A 20170-nucleotide genomic window follows, 5' to 3' on the forward strand; every position below is an offset into this window, starting at 1 on the left:
TGTCGCTACAGACAAAGCGGCCACGAGTTTAACTGCATATACATGACAAATTATTTGTATATATTAATAAGGCATGTTACAAAATGGACTAATTTATATTCATTAAAATATGTTGTAAAAAAGGCATTTGTAATTGGTGTTCTTCATGTGGCCATACTCAATGTACATTTTGAATAAACTAAGTCTAAAAGATGGGCTTGGTCTTGATGTATATTTGTACATTTACATAAAGTGCAGCATGTTGAAAGGATTTTGGACTTGATTTTCGTCATGTACATATTTGTACATTTTCAAAAAATGTTGAAAAGACACCTTTACTTTATATAAAATAACTTATGGAGAACAAATTACACCAGTAAATCAAGCAAAAATAAAAATACTAAAAGAGTGCTACTTTACTCATGCCGTCTTCCTTTTAAGTAGTCAATCCAATGTTTCTCAAACTATTTACATAAAATTCCACATCAAAAATGTAATTACCAGCATAATTACTATTATAATACATTAACCGAATAGGCCTGTGTTTTATTCCGAAAAAAGTCAGACCTCCATTTATTGTAAGATAAACACATTTTGTACATAACAAAAAGGAAAAATGGTTCTTGTAGATTAGATGCAATTACTTAAAATTAACTTACTGTATTTGAAAAAAAAAAAAAAAAGTAACGTAAAAAGCAAAACATGTCCTATTTGGTTTTCAACAAGATGTTTAAACAAGCTCACCCACATAGCTACAAGCTTCATTCTAATATTTGACTGTATGTCACATTTTCAATTCATAAATGTTATTCCATTGTATTTAATTCAGCTACCCCCTCCATTCTTAATTAACATACTTTGAATACTGCTTTAATTACAAAACAAAATAAAGCTAAGTGTTTTCTTTCATGACATAGCCTACTCCTGGATGTCCTGCCCTTGATTGGTTTCTTCATAGGTGTGATTAGAACTCAGAATCCGAGCTGATTTGTCACAGATCCAATCGTAATAGACTTCCTGCACACATCCACAGGACTCGACTGGTTGAAATGTTCACAGTGCGGGTGTTAATCTATTGAGGCCGCAGCTGCAGCCTCCAAGCTTGATGGAGCTGTCCTCTTGGCTGGCCTCCAGGACAGGCAGCTGGGACAAATGAGTCTTCAGTTTATCGCCCAGTTCCTTGAAATCAGGCCTTTGGGTCTGCTCCTAATCCCAGCAACTCAGGAAATAGCTCAAATAATTCACTTATATGTAAAATGATATAACACACCAGTATGAAAGAATGCCAATTTTCTTAGTAGCACCCAGCAAATGCATCTGAGTGGTTACTGTGGCAACAGACGAACAAACATTTGAAAACAATAAGTCCTACTCACCTTCTGCTTTGAATCGTAAATGATAGTTGATTCAGAATATTCTCAACAACAAAAAGTTGACCTGATAGCGCAGTGCAAATATCCGCACAGTGTCATAAGAAACACTGTTGAGTCAACAAACCCGAGTGTTTGAGAAGTGCTAAAATTAGACTTTTTTTTTTTTTTTTTAAGACCTTTTGGAACATCTGCTACTGTGAATGCCATATAAATGTTGCAAAAAAAAAAACAAAAAAAATCACAATTCTGGATAAAGTGAACTCACATAACATCTTTAATTACAACGCAACACTTTTTTTTAATGCAGCAAAAAAACAAACTTGACAAATGTGCAAATGTAACGAGAAAATAACAGTCAGTTCAGTTTCCTGTTGGCGTTCTTCTGGACAAAGCCAGCATTGCCACCTGCAACCCTCCAGTGGTCCAATCCTATTTTCATTTAATTGACACCAAATTCTGTTTCCATTAATCCAGACTTGCAGGCTTTAATCAGCTGCTACCGGGTTATTATAGGAAGACAACAACACGTGTGTAATGTTTACTTTACAATGAATATACAGTTCCTACTGTATGCAATTTTTTAGGTGCAATGCAGCACGATACAGATGCAGCAATCTGAGGAAAAGCACATTTTTGGTAAGAAGAGGCAACATAAAGGAAGGTCTGTAGCTCTGCAGGCGGCACACGAACACAAATATATTTCAAAGTCCATGTTAAAAAAGGAGCCCTTTTTAACTTTTTTTAAAAAGTAACAAACGTCCCTCTAACAAAGTTACAAGGCACAGTCAAAAATAAAGTTAGTATATTATGCAACAGTCAAATTGTAATTATTTGTGTGTGTAACAATTTCCAATATCCCTTCTTAAGATATGGCTTAACGGAACAGAATATTTATTTGAAAATGACGAATAATACCAAAAGTGTCATTCTGAATATACATTTTCAGAGGAGTATTAATGGAAGGTGTGGTTTTCAGTGCCACCTAGAGAAAGGGATGTAACGATATCCAAACATCACGATACGATATTATCACGATATGAAGGTCACAATACGATAATTATCACGATATTGTGGGGGAGGGTTGGTAATATTTAAAAAAGATCACAATATTGTAAAAAAAAAAAAAGAGCTCATACTAAAAAAAGCACAATATTGTGCTTTTGTACATAACAGCAATGCATATAAACCACCTACAATCTCAAATAACAATATTGAGGCACTTACTTGCTAATCCAAGCACACATTGATCGCTTCACAACCAAATTAGGTTCACCTTCATCTGACAATTAGCACTGATTTTAAACACAGAAGGCCAAAACATCCCTAATAAAAATTTAATTGCACTAATAAACTAGGCACCAGAGGGTGCTAGAACTGCACAAATGGAAATCAACCTGACTTTTTTAACAGATGTGTTCCTTTTAAATATTGTGAACATGATGACGACAATAGTGTGGAACTTTTAATATCACAATATTGCCCTTATCGTTACATCCTTAATTGTTATGTTATTATTATTATTATTATTATTATTATTATGTTATCTTGTTAATGCACGCGCACATATTGACTCGCGTCACAAGCATATTACGTTCCCCTTCATCTAACAATTAGCACAGATTTTAAAGCTTAGAAGGGCCAAAACATCGCTAATGAAAATTAAATTGCACTAAAAAAAAAAACTAGCCACCAGCGGGTGCTACAACTGCACAAATGGAAATTAACCTGACTTTTTTTTTTTAACAGATGTGTTGCATTTAAATATTGTGAACATGACGACGACGATATTGTGGCAGTTTTAATATCGCGATATTGCGCTTATCGTTACATCCCTACCTAGAGACCACTACCGTACACTACAGGTAGCCCATCAGTTAAAAAAAAAAAAAGAAAAAAAAGTGTGACCAACACTTAAAACTTGCTTTTGAAATCACTATCAGTTACTATTCTGAGCAAAACTTGAACTAAAATCCGTAAAAACCTCAATCTTTGGTAACGACGTCATGCCAAACTGAAAGTCACTGCATCAAGCACTTCTCCTGCTGCTTGCCGTACTTCCTCCGGCGCTGCTCCAGGCCGCGTTCAAGGCGCTCGTCCTCCTCCAGGGCGCTGGAGACAGAAAGCGTGACTTGAGTTCACGCAGACTAGCCGTTCATATGATTTATAGTGACCTCTCACCATCTCTCCTTGGCGTCCATATTGCGGACCAGTTCGTCCCTCTGGTCGACCAGTGACACCAGCTCCTTAAGCAGCAACTGCTCCCTCTGTTTGTGGGCCAGCGTCTTCTGCCACTCTGGACGCCGAAGCATTCAAAGTGAGGTTGAGGAGAGCGAACACGAGACAGAGTAATTGCGTTTTGTCGCGGACAAACCTTCAAGCGCCATTATGTCTCGCAGCTCTTTGGTCAGAAGCTCAAACCTTCTTTCCAAATCGTGCTCCTCCAGCCTATCAATCACAGCATCATCATGTGACCATTTCCAAATGGATTCTTCTGTCTATGTCACATGTGGAGGTATCTTACAACAGCTGCAGGTGATCCTGTCTTCTGATCAAGGCATTCTTCTTGTTGACCAGCGTAAACCATTCCTGAATCAACCTTTCCTCCTCCACCTTGTCGCTGCCTGGTGGCGAACGCACACATTGCGTCAAGTTTCAGACGGAATCAATCCTTCTTGAAATGAACGGAGATCGATTTACTTGTTTCCATGAGTTGTCGGAGTGTCCTCTCGACAACTGCAGCTCTGGTGTCGATATGGTTTTGTTCTGCTTCCAGGGCTTCCATTTGATTTTGTACATACTGGCTGGCGTCCTGCACATAAATACTTGTAGTTGAGTGCTGACGTATGTTAGAGGTGTCAAAATAATTAGTCCATTAATTTAAAGATGTTTTTTTGTATCGCCAACCTCCCCACAATATCGTGATAATTATCGTATTGTGACCGTCATATTGTGATAATATCGTATCATGATGTTTGGATATCGTTACACCGCTAAAAATTATGACTATTGAAGTTATCCGATTAAAAATGTTAACCACCTGACACCCCCAATTTGAGCAAAAACTAACCTGGCCTTCTCGTCTTCCCACCTCAGCCAGAGTCCCTGTTGTCTCTGTAAAGTAAAAAAAAAACAATTAAGTATTGATGTATTCGATATGCATCGAAGTAAACAGACTGACCTGTTCTGACACTTCCACTGTCTTCTAGTTCTGCAACAGCCTAAAATGGAAAACATTACTTCAAAAGTTCATATCAAGTGACCAAACTGATTCCTAAAGAGGATTCTACCACAGATGTGTCTCCATCCTCCTCAGACGCGCTCCTCCGCTGTGACCTCCGCTTCTTGACCAGATCTGCGTCTCTCACGTGAGAAAAACCACACTTGGGCGGCAAATGAGTCCTCGGCGGGGCGACGGGCGCCGGCGCTCCGCCGGCCCCGGACGCCTGCTCTCGTTTGCTTCTCGGCGGCGGCACGGCCACGCCGGCGTCGCTTTCGCCCTCGTGTTCGGCGCCGACGGAGCCGTTGGTCTCCAGGCTGATGCCCTCCTCCTGAAGCCTCTGGGTGCAGTAGCGGACGGCGGCCTCGGGGTCCCCTTCGCTCTCCCGGTCGGCCGTGACGGCGTAGCTGGACTCGCTGGCGTCTTTCTCGATGTGAAGCACGCTTAGCTCCTGGCCCATGAAATGGGTGCGAATCTGGCTGAGGTACGTCATGACGATGAGGCGATCAGGCACGGCGAGCATGACCATGTCCGAGGGCTCCATCAGCCTGGAAATGCCGAGCTCAGCGAAACCGTCAAAAGCCTGACAAATTCAGAACAATCACATCAATATAATTAGGTCATTTTTAAGTTAACATCAACTGCTAATCAAATGTTAATCACCTTTTTATTGTTGTGCTTGATGTCATATGGGCCCAACAAGTCATAATTACTAAAAAAAAAAAAAAGATAGAAAAATATAATTTTGCAGAAAAGTAGTTTGGATACTACGATGGTGTATTAGAGCCACATATAAATAAACATTTTTTAGAGGGTGTCATATTCCGAGAAAAAAACCCTCAAATTTACGAGAAATAAACTCACACATTTGAGATAAGTGGCAATTTTTTTTCTTGGAAATTTATGATTTTTCTTCTCAGAATATTACCCCTCCTCTAAAAAAAAATATATATACATGACCCCAATACACCATCGTAGGATACTTCTATCATGATTATCGATTCATGTGCTTTTTTTTTTTTTTTTAATTCCGTTTGAGTCTGCTTACATCTTTTCCGGGTGAAAGTGATGCAAGATGGCACAAAATGCCAAGCCGTTCCTCCAGGAGGTGCTAAAGTTGGTGATCTTCAGCCCCTTCTGACCTTGAGTGACCTCTTTGCACCACTCCAGCAGAGACTGACTGGATGTCACCAGGTTTTGACTTCCTGAAAGATTCTACCGCACAGAATTCTTATCACAGATAACTCTCCGGGTTGCCGGTTGCTCCGATACATTTTTGGATGAACTTACTTCTTGAGATGCCAACGCATCTTCAGGTTTTGTTGGCGTCAAGGTTTGTTGGAAACTCACTTCTGTTTTACTTTTGTCAACATGCGAACTGCCCCTATAAACAGAAAATTTGATATACTGTAGTGCCAAAATTAATAACTTTGCTGCAGTTCCAAACTATAAAACACAATGCCACACTTTATGCACCACTTATTTGTGAGTGTTATTCTCACCTGTCTTCCTCTAAAAAAGCAGCAGCAAAATCCATAGACACAAAGCTGCAGTCCGAACCTTCGTTCTTTAAATCAGATGATTTAGCGCTTCCACCATCCCCGACGTGCAACTGGTCATCCTGACCTGAGGCAAAGGACGGATCCATCTTTGTTGCCTGGACACCCGAATCCCATAATGCCGATCCATCCTCCGCCGCCTTACAGGAGGTACCCGTAGGCTCTGTTTTTCTTTGAGACGAGTCTGTCTCTGCGGGTGGTGCGTTTTTCAAAAGAGTGGTGTCAAGGTGCTTCCTGACTCGAGGCAGCGGAACCGGCAAGCCGTCCTGCTCATTCTGGCGATTTGCATCTTGGCCTGAGGCGACTGTTACTGTGTCTGACAAGGAAGTAGGTGGTGAGCAAGAAACTGCAGCATCATCCGGGAATGAACTGCTAAGGCGTTTCTTAACTCGTGGTTTTGGTACAGGCAAGATTGTAGCGTCATCAACTTGATGCCTGCTTTTTCGCATGTGTACAGTCGACACTTTTTCTTTCAATATCCTGTCGTCATCATCCAGAGGGTGACCTCCGACATGAGGCTCTTCTTCGCTGGCGCATTTCCTCACCCGAGGCTTTGGGATGGGTTGCTTTCTCAGAGGAACTTTCATGCCACGTTTTTGCAGACCGATCTTTTTGATAATTGACACGGGCTCTGCTTTTAATACCATGCTTTCAGGCTCCTTTGTTTCCAAGATGGAGGGTCCAGAATCCTGGACTGGTGTCGTGGTTTGGACTATTTTGCTTCCGGATCTTGTTTCCACATCAGTAGGGACATGATCCATTTTTTCTTGACTGACAGTTGTGTGTGGCAAAAGAACACTTTCGTCTCCATCTACAGGAATGCTACTCTCGGAAAGCTCCTTGACTGGTTCCGTGAAAATAATCTCACAAGACTGGATTGGAGCAACCTCGGGAAGGATGGATGATCCATCCACATTTTGTTTGTGGTCTGGTAAAATGGTGCCGTGTTCCGGTTCACATGTATCTTGCTGAGAAACTGTGACCTGTGTTTGTGCTTCAACCACGCAAAGATACAGATCATCTAAGGTTTTGTCCAATAGTATCTCTGGATTTCGTTTGGCATCTGTCAACGGTTCACTTATCGTACGATGGATTGGATCAGAACTTGCTAGTTGGGGGCTTAAGGACAAAAAAAAGAAAGGTTTCAGAATTTTGGACTCTACTTTGCACTCTGCACTCCATGCAGTAGGCGGTTAATTATTCAAAAACACTCACCCAGGTTCCAATGTGGAAGAGGTTTCGACCTCATGTCGTTTGGCACTCTGATGCCTTACTGACAAACTGTCAATGAACAATGACATGTCCTGATCACTTGTGTGACTTTGTTCAAGCAAAGCTTCCTGTTCCTCATGTCCAACTTCCATAGACATCTCAGTAATATCTGCTGCGGTCAGTGGCGGCCATTTCTTCATACTCACACAAACCGTAAACCCATCATCGCTATCTGAAGGAGGTGATGGAGGTACTTCTTGAGCCTCTTCCAGGTGATTGTTCTCAAACTGCTCAGATACAACCACATTGTCTACAGAATAAGATACATCTTCACATGAAGAGATTACAGTCTGGTCTGTTGGAGGCAAAGCTGAGTCGACCTTCACTTGAAGATCGTTTTCAGACACCGATGACCCAGATGGCCCCAAAATGGATGCTACTGTTTCATAACTGTGAAAAATGTGACATTTCAGTCAGCAAAAAACAAACAAAAAAACAATGCTAATGACAAACGTGCAGCATTGAATTAAGAGTCTGTCAGCTGTGAAAACAAGCATGGCTATTCAGAAATAGGAGAGGTCCAATCAACTGTCTGCGTTTGCATGCTCTTCATTCCAAGCCACTTACCCTTTATGGAGAACACCCACAATAGTTTGTACTATTCCAGGAGTGTCTTCGGCCTCTGCTGATGGCAAACATTCCGTCTGTTTTTCAATTAACGTTCCGTCTACCTCCAGAATTTCCCAGCCTAAGATGACCCCGGGCTCTGATACCCCATCTTTCTTCTCCACTGCTCCTACTCCTTTTGTTACGCTGAAGATCCAAATTCATAGATTGTGGTTACATGTATGATGCAGGCATTTCATGTTAGGCTCACAGCATAACACATGCAGTGGGTTCCGTCACTTACTCAGCAAATGGCGGTTCTACGCTGTGACTTGTACTTTCTCGGCATTTATCCTCTGTTGTAGAAGCAAACTGTGTCAGTTTCAAGGAAGAATCACAAGGAAGTAAGCCGAATGCTAACAGCGGAAATATCTCACCAGATGCGAGCGCTGCGCGGGTGCCATTAGCAAGCGTGGCTTCTTCAGCAGACAACTGATTTGTTTCTTTCCAGGTTGTGTTCGGTAGAGAGATGCTTGGCATTCCAGGGGTTTTAGTCAAACGTGGACACAATGGAGCCATGAATACCATTTGCTTAATTTCTTCAGGTTCATGTACATAAGTTTCAAGGGATTCAGCAATGAAATCTGTCTCGTACTTCCGCAGATCTGCAAACAAGGACTTCTCGCAGGAGAAATGGTTTTGTGTTGTCAAAGGTTCAAAGGTTAGCATCCTTGCTGAAGGGAAACCTGGGGTACGGGAAATACAAGGAGCAGCTGAGAAAAAGCTGACGATATCTGATGGTTTGTTTACAACTTCAGCGGATGGAAACCCGCAAAGTCTCGCCTTTTTGGGACATGAACATAACATTCTTGCCATACTGCTCCCATTTTGTTTCTTCCCGGCAGGTGCTATAATAATCTCTGCCCATTTTCTTGGCGGTTTTCTCAGGATGACATTTCTGTCATGCAGCCACCCAACAATTGGGGTTGTAGAAACGGACGCAAATCCTTTCAGAGATGACGACCTTGGGCAGCAAGGTGCCAAACTGATCTTGGATTTGCTTTGAGGTGCTGAGGGAAGTCCGTGGATTTTGGACGCTTCTGAACAAGAAGGTACAATGGCAAACATGATTGCTTTGTCTAGGTTGCCTGGCACACTTCTAATCTTTAACTTTGTGTTCCTTTGTGGTTTTTGACTCAATGAACCCTTCTCAACAATCCATCCTTCCTTGTTATCTTCAAGTGATGACAATCCAAGAACAGTTGAAACTGGAGGGCACAAAGGAAGGAGGTTTATTACATTTGTGCTATAATGGAGCACTTTGGGAAGGGGATTGGATGGGATGCCAGTTACCCGTGAGGCTTTAGGACAGGATGGGACAAGAGAATGCATGTTTCGCTGTTTATGTTTGTGTTCATTTGTCATGTCCAGTATGAAGCCCTTCTTGGCCTTCTGCATTGACGACAGCTTATTTCCCATCACCCAACCAAGGCTCTCACTTCCATCAACGGATGCACAACCGGGTATGTTTGAAACCCGGGGGCAAACTGTATAAAGGCTTATAATATTTGGCGCACAATATGCAGTTGTAGGGTGAGGATGAGTGGCAAATCCTGGTGTCAGTGCTGCTTTTGGACAGGAAGGTACAAGGGAAGCCATTGTCTTCATTGTACTCTCGTCTTTGTGGAACCTTCCAATCAACAACGTTTTCTTTTCAGCAATGCTGGGATCAAAGGGTCGATTTACGTTGACTGACCCAATTGTATTCCCTCTCTTCCATAAGGAGTGGCTAATTCCAATAATGTCCCAGCCTTTCAGTAAAGAGGGAAAACCAGCGATGCCGGAGGTGGTCGGAAGGGATGGGGCGAGGTGAACCATACTTGACAAGTTAAAGACGACTGTTTGTGTCAAAGCAGATGGAATTCCATGAATACACAAATGTTTTGGACAAGCCGGGCTTAATAATGCCATGGTTCTGATGTCATCATTGATGGGTGTATCTTTAATGATGACAGTCTTCCCTGCTTCCTTAATAAAAAGTGCCTCTAGTGGAGATAACCAAAATCTACAAATGACTTCATTCAATGATGGCGTACCAAGAATACAGGACACAGTTGGACAACAAGGATGCATATCCACCATACACCGATTCCAGCATCGACTGGATTGTTTAGTATCAGAGTCAGTCTTCAGTTTCACTTCATCATCAGAGAAGGAACTTGTGAACAAGACTGATGAAAGCGGACTGAGAGTTTCTGCAGACGTCTCTGGTAGATCCTCATTTAGACTGATCCTTTCTGTTGGATATTGCTTGAGCATCTGCAGTCCGGAAACACTCTTCATTTGACGTGACGGCTGCAGTGAAACCATGTTTTCGTTTCTAAGAATCAGGAAAACATAAATTGAACTCCGGGGTCATTATTCAAGTTGTACAGTTCGTGCTTGTATGTCAGGGAGCAAAACACACAAGCTCAGGTAAGTGCACTTCAACCTTGAGGAGCAAATTGCCGTTCATGTCAATCAAACTCAAGTTAAAGCACACAAATCAGTTAAGTCTGTTGGTGCGAACGTGGCATGCCGTTTTGTTACGTCGCAAACCCAAACAACCCACCTCCTGTCTGACAACAGCTTGCCACTGATTAAAAGTGGTATTCGGCCATCCGTGTTTCTGAAATAGTATTCGAAAGTGATATTTAAACAAACAACAAATCTGACATTTGACATTAACCAACAATAGTAAGCAACTCACCCTCGTTCTGCTTCAGTTTCCACCATCACACCGTATTTGTCATTAATTATCCCCAAGTTGGAATTTCCTTTCTTTACGTCCGAATCGTATGAAATTGGGAATGGCGTCGTCAACAGTGGAGTTTTAAGTTGCCGCTCTGATTGTACTAAAACGTGTGAACTGGTTGATGGCATCCCCAGCAGCGAAGCCATCTTTGGACAAGATGGCACAATATTCACCATAGTTTGAAGATTTTTGTCCAAGTCTATTCTTCCGTCAACTCTAAGTTGAAGTGAAAGTGGTGCCTTCAGTGTATCTCGATGAGGCGATTGTGGCGGCATCATCAACCCTGCCCAGAGTCCTATGTTGTAATCAGAGCCTGACAGCACTTTTGAGGGGACACCCACAATGCTTGCTTGTCTTGGGCAACACGGCAGCAACTGTACCATGCGCTCACTTTGAAGTTGCCGGGGTGAAGAAAATCCACAGTTTAGTGCTTCTCGGGAACGGTACGGCAGCATACTGACCATCATTTCTCTGTCCTCGAATAACATCTGATCGAGTCTAGAATCGGAGTAGACCACCGCTGAACGTCTAGTGAACGATTTCTTCCATAGTGTCCCCCATTCCGCACACCAACAATGATGCTCTCCTGAAATATCCTTTGCAGGTAAACCTGGAATCTGGCCACGCTTTGGGAAAGTGATAATAGAGTTGAACATATTGGCGGATTCTTTCGTCAAACTGTGACTTTTATCACCCTTGGAGGGAATTCCATAAACATTTGAATATTTGGGACACGGTGGCAACATGGACGCCATAACTCGAACGATTGTTTTTTCCTTCAAAGAAATCTTGCACTTGTGTATTACTGTTATTCTTCCTTGGTCGTCCAATGTTTTCCCCCAAAGTGGCCTTCTGTCAACATTCCATTCTGTTTTAACGGACCCACTGGGGAATCTGGAGGAGATTCCACTAACTCGGGAATGTCGTGGACATGTCGGAAGCACATTAATCATGTTTACAAAATCTTCTGACTTGTGATATTTTACTGACGGGAATCCAGGTGAACGGGCTCGCAGTGGACACGATGACACAATGCATACCATGTTATCCACCCACTCACAATCAATAGCAAAGATATCTTTCAGATGTGTCGTAAGTGCATACTTCCGTGCTGGCTGCAGAAGAAAGCTGTCCTTTACCCATTGAGGTTTAGTACACTTTCTAGTCGGCATTCCGGGAACTGTAGATTCTGTTGCGCAACTTGGCAAAAATGTCACCACAGTAGGTTCTTCAGCTAATTTACTTTGCTCCAGTGCAGATGCAAAACCGCTAATGTTTTTTCTTGGGGAAGTATACACATAGTTAGCCATGTTAGCATTTTGACTTGGCACAGAAGGTAAACCATACGTGGAAGCTCTCTGTGGACAAGTAGATCGCATATGAACCATGTCTTTGTGCTGTCTTTCCCTCTCAGGCAAACCATCCTGAACCAGAACACATTGAGGTGTCATTTGTTTGCAAGAAAATGACTTCCTTAAATGCAACCAGTCGTCTTCTTCTGTTGCGCTAACAAGTTGTTTAAATGGCATACCCGCAATTGCCGTGCATTCCGGGCAAGTCGGGAGAAGACTGGCCATACACAAACGGCTGGAAGCTTCCTGAAATGGCGCACAGGGAAACCCAAGAACACTTGCAGTCCGAGGACATGCCGCCCAGATCTGTTTGGTCATATTCGTGTCAATAACAGCTTGTTGCTGGCCACGACGCAAGTCTGAATACACGGGGAAAGGCAATTTCTCAGTGTGTAATGACAGAAACGATGCAGTCGCATAATCAGGAAAAACTTCTGACGGACGACAAGCTGGAATGCCGGCAACATTTGAACGTTGAGGACAAGCTGACTGTATCTGTATCATACTTGGCTCTTTCATTGCCATCCCAGGTTGGAACTCCTTAACAGTTTGATTAGAATTGACTTGTGAACACATGGGAGCAAGTTCTGCTGTAGATATATAAATATGTGCTTTATGTGGACTTTGCGGAAGACGCTCAGCGTCTTGATTTTTTTCACATACTTTGTCTTCCACTTGTCGTAACACGCTGGTTGCTGGCTGTTGTCCTGGGCCAAACCCAAAGTGGGAGCCAAATCCTGAAGAAGTGCACTGCGTTTTCTTCTCGGGTGTTAAGCCAGCAGGGCTGATTTTTTGCTTCCCCTCTGAACTTTTTGCTTTGGAAATTTCTCCTGAAAAGTCACCTGGTATGTTTTTCATCACGTCAGACTTGTCGTCTGAGAAACAAGTTGTCACTGACGCAGTCTTGTGCTCATTTCTGAAGTGGTGGGGATGGCAAAAGAGACGGGTGTCAGAAAAACTACTACTTCAAAAGTTCACTGGTTCACTTTCATTCTCACTTACCTGAAAGCTTCTTCTCTATGCCCCCCTCCTATCTCCCCTTCACAAGTTGTGTCTGTAGTCATTTGAGGAGAATGCAACATACGGGTCTGAAAATCTGAGGAGGTATGTTGGGGAGCGGACGAAAACGGGGCCACGGGCTGACCTTTGGCAACTTGATTCCCTAATTGAATGGACATTTTTGACAAGTGGCTTTGCGGTTTGACATGGGACAACTCCGTATGATCCGTCTGTGCTTTGGGCATCTCAAAATACTTTCGATCTTGAGCTGAGGGCGCTTTGGCGCTAAAGGGCAGAAGAGAGGCCATATTCTCAGGTCTGAAGGACAAACAAATACAAATCCACGAATGAGGGTGGGATGCCGACAGACAACCTGCGGCTGATGTATACTTTTTTTCCAGAATGATACCAGTGTGAGGGCACAACAATACTGATCTCAAGTACTGATACAACCAGTACTTTTGTACCTAATCCCTATGCCTGCTATCCGTACTCACCCCTTCTTAACTCATTCACTCCCAGCCATTTTCACAGAAGTAGTCCCGTTCGCTCCCGGCTGTTTTACTGGATTTTGACTGATTTTGCAAGGCTCACAGAATAGTGTGTTTTATGGCTATAAAAGCAGGGAACCTATCAAAAGAAAGATTAAAGTCTCTTCTTTCATCAGGAAAAAAATGGATGTTTCTATCTGTTTCCGTTTTGCAGCAATTAGCATTAGAAGAGAGCTACGTTTCATCAGTTTTCACAAATCTATTTAAAATTGTAAGTAATTGAGCTTTTTTTCTACATGGCCCTGGTTGATCTCCTTTGCTCTGCTGCCACCTGCTGGCCGTTTGTGTAATAACTACCATTCCTCCAACCGTTCTTTGCAGTTGGGAGGCTGCATCAAAGCCTTCTGTATGCTCTAGCATAAAAAAACAACAACAAAAAACGTATAAATACGTCTTTGGGACACTTAGAACATTAAAAAAAACGTATTTACACGTTATTGGGAGCAAATGAGTTAATTAATTAAAATGTACAATAACGGCTACGAGGCAGTCTTCTACTCACGCTGCTGATGCTTTGACAACTTTGACTCCAAATGATGCATCTCTCGTGCCGGACGGCAGGCCCTGGAAGTCAGCTACTTTGGAATCAGGACCTGAATGAAATCCATGCATTCATTTCATAACGGCTTAACTAAAAGCAGCCTATTTTGCGCAGATGCTTACTTGTGGGAGTCGTACACTGCTGCTCTTCTTCGCTCAGTGTGCTCAGCTGCCTATGGAATTCTACAGGGAAGGCAAAAAGATCCATTTCAAACTGTAAATTAAGGTGCTTCTGTAGCAACAGCATTGACATTTTCCCACTAAAAAGGGTTCATCAGACTGTTCAACGAGATACCTGCACTTTGGCCACTTAGGGGCTCAGTGTGGAATAAATGAGTCTGAGAAGGAGGAAGAGAAGCGAAAGGACGCATGGCGGGACACGAGCGGCTGTCGATGACAGTGGCAGGTGCAAATCCAGAACCGCCCTCGTGTTTTTGCTGGGAAGGAAGGCCCACAGGCAGGCAGGATGAAGCTGACGGGGAGGATTGCGTGATGGAGAGACGGGAAGGAAGAGAGGAAATAGAGGGAAGGAATTTCATGACTCAGAATTCAAAGCATGCTTGCATTCTAAAAACAGTTGCGTCAAAAGTAACCCAATTATGGATCAAAAATAGACTGATCCACTTTATGGGTCACTTTGACCCAACTTTTTTGGTTGTGTTATACAAAATGACCCCCCCCCCGACTTTACCCAAAACAACCAGAAAGTTGTGCCAAATTGACTAAAGTAGAGAAGCTGACCCAATATTATGGGTTGTTTTGCAAAAAATTTCTTTAAAAAAAATAAATAAAAAATTCTCCAAAACAACACAGAAAATTGCGTCAACTTGACCCAAGTAGAAGATCTGGCTAAACTTTCTGCGTTGTTTTATACAAAATTTCTTCTTCTTTTTTTTTTTTTTTTTCCCAAAACAGCCCAGAAAATTGGGTCAAATTGGAGGAGCTGAAGCCACTTAAAATGGATTGTTTTATACAAAAATGACCCAATTTTTGGCAAAATATTGGGTCAACTTGACCCAAGTAGACGATCTGAGTCTGACCCAACTTTCTAGGTTGTTTTATGCAAAATCTCTTCCTTTTTTTTTTTTTTTCTTCTTTCAAAACAGTTGGGTCAAATTGACCCAGTAGAGGAGCTGACTCAACTTTCTGGGTTGTTTTATACAAAATGACCCAATTTCTGGCCCAAAGTTTGGTCAAATTAACCTAAGTATAGGATTTAACCCAACTGTATGTTGTTTTAGACAAAATTACCCCAACCTCCCCCCTTTTTTTTGGTGGGGAAAACCCCCCAAAACAAAACATGTTTTATACAACATGACCAATTTTTGACCCAATGTTTTGTCAAATTGACCCAAGTAGAGGATCTGCCCATTTTTGACCCATATTTAGGTTATTTTTGACCCAACTGTTTTCAAGAGTGTGCAAAACTTATTTGAGCATGCTTATCTGACGCAGTTGGCAGCAAATATTTATATTGACATCTCTAAAGCAGCATTACATGGTATGTCTACTCTCTGCCTTTTGTACGCCACAGGAGGCTGCCCGGGATCATCCGCAGACGGAAGTAGGAACTTTGGCGAGAGGACGGGCTGAGCGAGAGGGGCTTGACATTTAGGAGGCCTCCATTCACTCTGCCAGGAAGCTGGGCAAAGACAAAGAAGCGAAAAAAAGGCAAGGAAGGAGCGGGAGGTGGGAAGATGGATCTTAAAAACACCTTTTGTCCCTCTCTACCTGTCTCAGAGGGGAGACTGGTGGGTCGGGTCAGCGTTGAGCCGGCCTCCACCGCTTGAGGCTTTCTGAGAGCAGTAGCAGGAGGAAAAGGAGGGCAGGAGCTGAGCGGAGCTGAAGAAGAAGAGGCCACAGAAGCGAGTAAAGGAAGGAGCTGACAAGAGGAAAGGACATATGGTTGTACCTGTGTGTGAGATACTCGTTAAGGTGGAAGGGACAAAAGAGGAATCGGGGGGTGAATGGCAAAGGGTTTTAGAAGAACTGAAGGTGGGGAGAGGTTGGGCATCTCCTTCAGTGGGAGTGTTGCTTAGGAAGCTGCGAGACCCTCTGGTAGCTGAGCAGAGAACAGAAGCAAAGCGGTCCAATTAGTAAACCACCTACCGAAACCCCATTGAAATCTACATGGAGCGTTACGGTCAAAAAAAAAAGTACCATCTGCGAGAACGTCTCTAAAACGATACCTGATCCAGAATCAGGCTGGAAAATTTTGGGAAGTGCCGGTGGGTGAGCTTGTGTGAATGCTGGCAGTGAGTAGGCATACAGAGAGGGCTGAGTCGGATGGGCGAGCGTCGAGACGGGCGGGTGATGAAGTTCAGACAAAACAGGAAGTGACGCAACAGAGATGGAAGCGCAAACGTCCGAGGACCTTTTACGATCCATCTCTGTGGTTGCTGAGTGAAAGAAGAATGGAACATGAGTGAAGTGAAGTGAAGTGAAGTGAAGTGAAACATGCACATGAGCATGAGTGAGAAGTGTCAAAGAAAAATATGGAAATGGATATTTGTTCAGATGTACAATTTGGGCCAGATTCGGTTGCAGGCCTCCAAGCCAGGTCACGTATTCTTGCTGTGGAAGGCTCGTGGGCTACGACATGAGACAAGAAAGGTCGAGACAGAAACATGAAGTGAAGATGAATGAAAAGAGGAAATCTCGGTCGCTCGATACGAGTTCACATTCACTGACTTCCTTGTTGTAAAGTATATCGTGTTTTACCAGTGGCAGGCGTAGCTTGTCCAGATCCAAAGCTCACCCTCCTTTCGTCCCCGACTTCATCGTCACTGTCGTTAAAATCGTCCAGATTGCCGATGTCGCTCTGCTTGAAACTCATAAGACTGGCCAAACTCTGCATGTCCTCATCACTGTAAAAAGTACAAAAAACAATGAAGCATTCAGTTAAATATGAATATTGTTTCTCATAGGAGTGTGACGATATATCGATATAGTGATAAATCGTGATGCTTTGTCTCTTGATAGAGTATCGATACGTCTACGTAAGTACTGTGACTGTGACGCACGGAAAGGTGGCGTCACTGGCGTTTGCGCAGGAACTTTGCTTTTGTTCATCAACATTGTATGACACACCCCATATCGCTGTTTGAAGAATTGTATTGGCTTTCCAATGCGTCAGTTCCGCTGTGATTGGCCGCAGCTACATAAGGATATAAAATGGGTGTGACATATTTTCGCAAAGACGCTTATTGGCTCCCATGATTGTTTTTGAAGGTAAAACCCTTGCAGATTGGCTAAAGTGAGGTGTCAATCAAGGCCGAGGATTAGGCCTTTAGATAGATGTGTTTACGTGGCTAATCGGCTCATGCTAACTGAAGCTACGATCACAAATGCATCAATAATATTGATGTTTGATGGAAATTGGTAACGTTTGTAGCTGCAGAGAACGCGGCTTTATGGATGTAAAGCTTGACATGGACTAACTATTTTACTGGAATACTTTGACTGGATCCTTGTCGATGGAGTTGCTTGACATCTTCGTGTACATTTATGGACATTTAAGAAGACAGTGAGTACACTAAAGTACTCACTGTGAAGAGAACACCAGTTTTAATATTGTGTTTCAGTGATGATAGAAAATGAAACTTATTCCTCATTGAAAAAACATCAGTTTATGTCGAGTAGATTATCGTGGATTTATTACTTGACCAATATAATCGACAAGTCGCTACTTACGTGGCTTTTCCCTCCTTCAAGAATACGCAGGACAAGTTGAGTTTGAGCGTGGCCTCTTTCACTTTCACCGAAAGAGGTTTCAACTTGAGCGTCAGGTCGTACTGCGCCGGCGTGGCGCTGGCATACTTCTTCATATTGATGTCGGCTGAGGCCAACACCTTCCTTCGTCCCTTTGTCTCCTGACAAGTCCAAAGAAATGAAGGTCAAGTCAAAGCCATGTGGATAAACTCTCAATGAAAGACTTACATTTTCAATGACGAAAGTCCAATCTTTGTCCTCAAACTCCTCTGCGGCCGGATCCTGTTGACAGAACAGGTGGACAGCCTGAGCGATGCTGAAGTGACATTTTGTCGGATGCACGTCGGCTTAACTTCCCACCTTGAAGAGTGTAACGGTGATATCCAAAGTCTCGGGGACCTGCCAGAGTACCAGACCTCTGTAGGGGTTCTGAATCCCCGGCTGCCAACTGTGGAGCTATAAATTGACACCAAATGACACAATCAAGCATTTTCTGTCTTCTTCAATTCATACGTCCGGGTACCTTTTGTCCTCGTGTTACTACAAATCGTGTTAAATGACTTCCATTCTTACCTTTGTGCTGTGACGTCTGCTTCTTCTGATCCACACCACCCTCAATTTGTCTGGTTGCCTGGAAACACAGATTTACCAGACATCACACACATTGCACTTAAACGTGTACCATGAGGTCACACTTTTGCTAACCACAGGGTGGCGCAAAAAGAACTTACTAATGATCATCATCCATCCAGTTATTATAAACATTTCCATTTGCTTTTAAGCGTTTCATTCATGTGTTCTTCTGTGACCGAGAGGTGACCCAACAACATTTCTCAACAGGCAATGGGCAAAACTTGTGACTGTGACAGGGAAGCCAGCGGAGCGGCAATGTTTGGGTGCTTGCACGCATGCCTCACTGCATAACTTGACTCGAAATAGACTCCTAACCTCGCAGGGATTTAACACTAAAAGCCATCCAACACCTGCTGCACAGCGTTTGTTAATGGTGGGTGCATGACAAGGCAACATTTGCCCGACATCGGATTACAAGAAAATACAGATCCAGTTGCACTCATACCAATATAGATACATTATTATGAATAATACAAGGGATGTTCATAACACTTTTTACATACTCAACTCTTCAGGAGTCACATACACCGATACCATGTGTCAATACCACTAGTATGTCTGATATACTGCATAGAAAATGTGTGTAAATGTTCAAAAACAATAGAAGAGCAACAAACATTCCTCCCCAACATTGTAATGTCTTCATTTTTATTTTTCCAGAACAAATGAAACCAAAAACAACGACAAAATATTTTTTCCCACGGTAGAATATTTAGAAACTACAATACACAAATGAAATTAAATTCTTTCAGCACACTTCTTTCATAAATGTAAACTCACAAATATTGACCAATAGCAATACCAATGCTGACAAGCTGTGACGTGACCATTTTATTTTATTAATAATTTTTAAATATTTATTTTTATTTATTCATATAATTTTTTTTTCATAATTAGCACAAAATTAGTCCATCCAAATGAGCAACACAATTTTTCTTATTTTATTTTAAAAATATGTTTTAAATAATTTTATTCCTAGTTATTATTTTTTTTAATATAATTTTTATTTTATTTATACGAGGGTTGGTATCAGTATCAGTGGTATCTGCATCGATGTCTAATCCGTCAGTATCGCAGTGAGCCTTGCTCAGCATCAACAAGACCCGGAAGTGAAGGGGCGTGTAGTCGCCTCACAAAACAAGTGAAAACAAATATCACCAGCCGTAAAATGGGCGCAATTTTAAACAATAATCACTTTACGTCAAAGTCTGCAGTAAATAAGGGCGCTTTCACTGCCCCTGAAAATATGCGGCATTGACAACACAGAAACACGTTAACGTCAAGCAGACGTCAAGCCGTTTAAGATGTTTCAAGTTCACGTTTGCATCCACTCCATTACTCACCATTTACTTGAGCTTTCCAGCAGAAGTTGTTGAAAAGAAGCGGCGAAGTGAAACTTGGACGCCCTCTTTCCGACACGCTGGAGTCGCTTCCAAACCGAAGTCATTGTAGGTTACTTGTTTCAGGTAGTAGGCGACATGAATGATGGGGAGCTTGGTTTCCGCGACCCTTTGCGCCCACCAGGGAGGTGACGGAGCACCTGTCTCGACGACCACCTGCCTGGAATGAGGGGAGGAGGAGAGCCACTCGCACTCGGCTCTCAGTGTACGACGAGACTCTCCCAGCAGCCCCAAGTCAATTCCC

General features: G+C 42.7%; 1 protein-coding gene across 4 annotated transcripts; it reads right to left on the minus strand.

The window, feature by feature from the left end:
• Positions 1–1603: 1603 nt before the first annotated feature.
• On the minus strand, positions 1604–20152 carry ehbp1l1a (EH domain binding protein 1-like 1a). 4 transcript variants are annotated; one of them, XM_077499056.1, is made up of 33 exons: positions 19870–20152; positions 18467–18524; positions 18254–18349; positions 18122–18175; positions 17876–18054; positions 16904–17049; positions 16706–16774; positions 16372–16581; positions 16095–16244; positions 15914–16024; positions 15681–15824; positions 14478–14654; positions 14306–14365; positions 14145–14235; positions 13095–13409; positions 10696–13008; positions 10558–10614; positions 8384–10326; positions 8251–8302; positions 7968–8153; positions 7344–7790; positions 6072–7247; positions 5860–5953; positions 5618–5784; positions 5233–5281; positions 4640–5152; positions 4531–4570; positions 4420–4463; positions 4050–4161; positions 3874–3973; positions 3724–3797; positions 3531–3645; positions 1604–3461 (listed from the first exon to the last, which is right to left on the minus strand). In XM_077499056.1, the coding sequence occupies exons 1-33, from the start codon at positions 19971–19973 to the stop codon at positions 3371–3373; spliced, it is 9537 nt and encodes a 3178-aa protein (XP_077355182.1). In that variant the 5' UTR covers positions 19974–20152; the 3' UTR covers positions 1604–3370. The 4 variants fall into 4 exon arrangements, with proteins under 4 accessions (XP_077355182.1, XP_077355183.1, XP_077355184.1 ...); XM_077499057.1 differs by lacking the exons at positions 16372–16581; positions 16706–16774 and having other exon boundaries at positions 8251–10326; XM_077499058.1 differs by lacking the exons at positions 14478–14654; positions 15681–15824; positions 15914–16024; ... (1 more) ...; positions 16372–16581; positions 16706–16774 and having other exon boundaries at positions 8251–10326.
• Positions 20153–20170: the final 18 nt, after the last annotated feature.

This window comes from Festucalex cinctus, chromosome 16 (genome assembly GCF_051991245.1).
Source record: "Festucalex cinctus isolate MCC-2025b chromosome 16, RoL_Fcin_1.0, whole genome shotgun sequence".
NCBI lineage: Eukaryota > Metazoa > Chordata > Actinopteri > Syngnathiformes > Syngnathidae > Festucalex > Festucalex cinctus.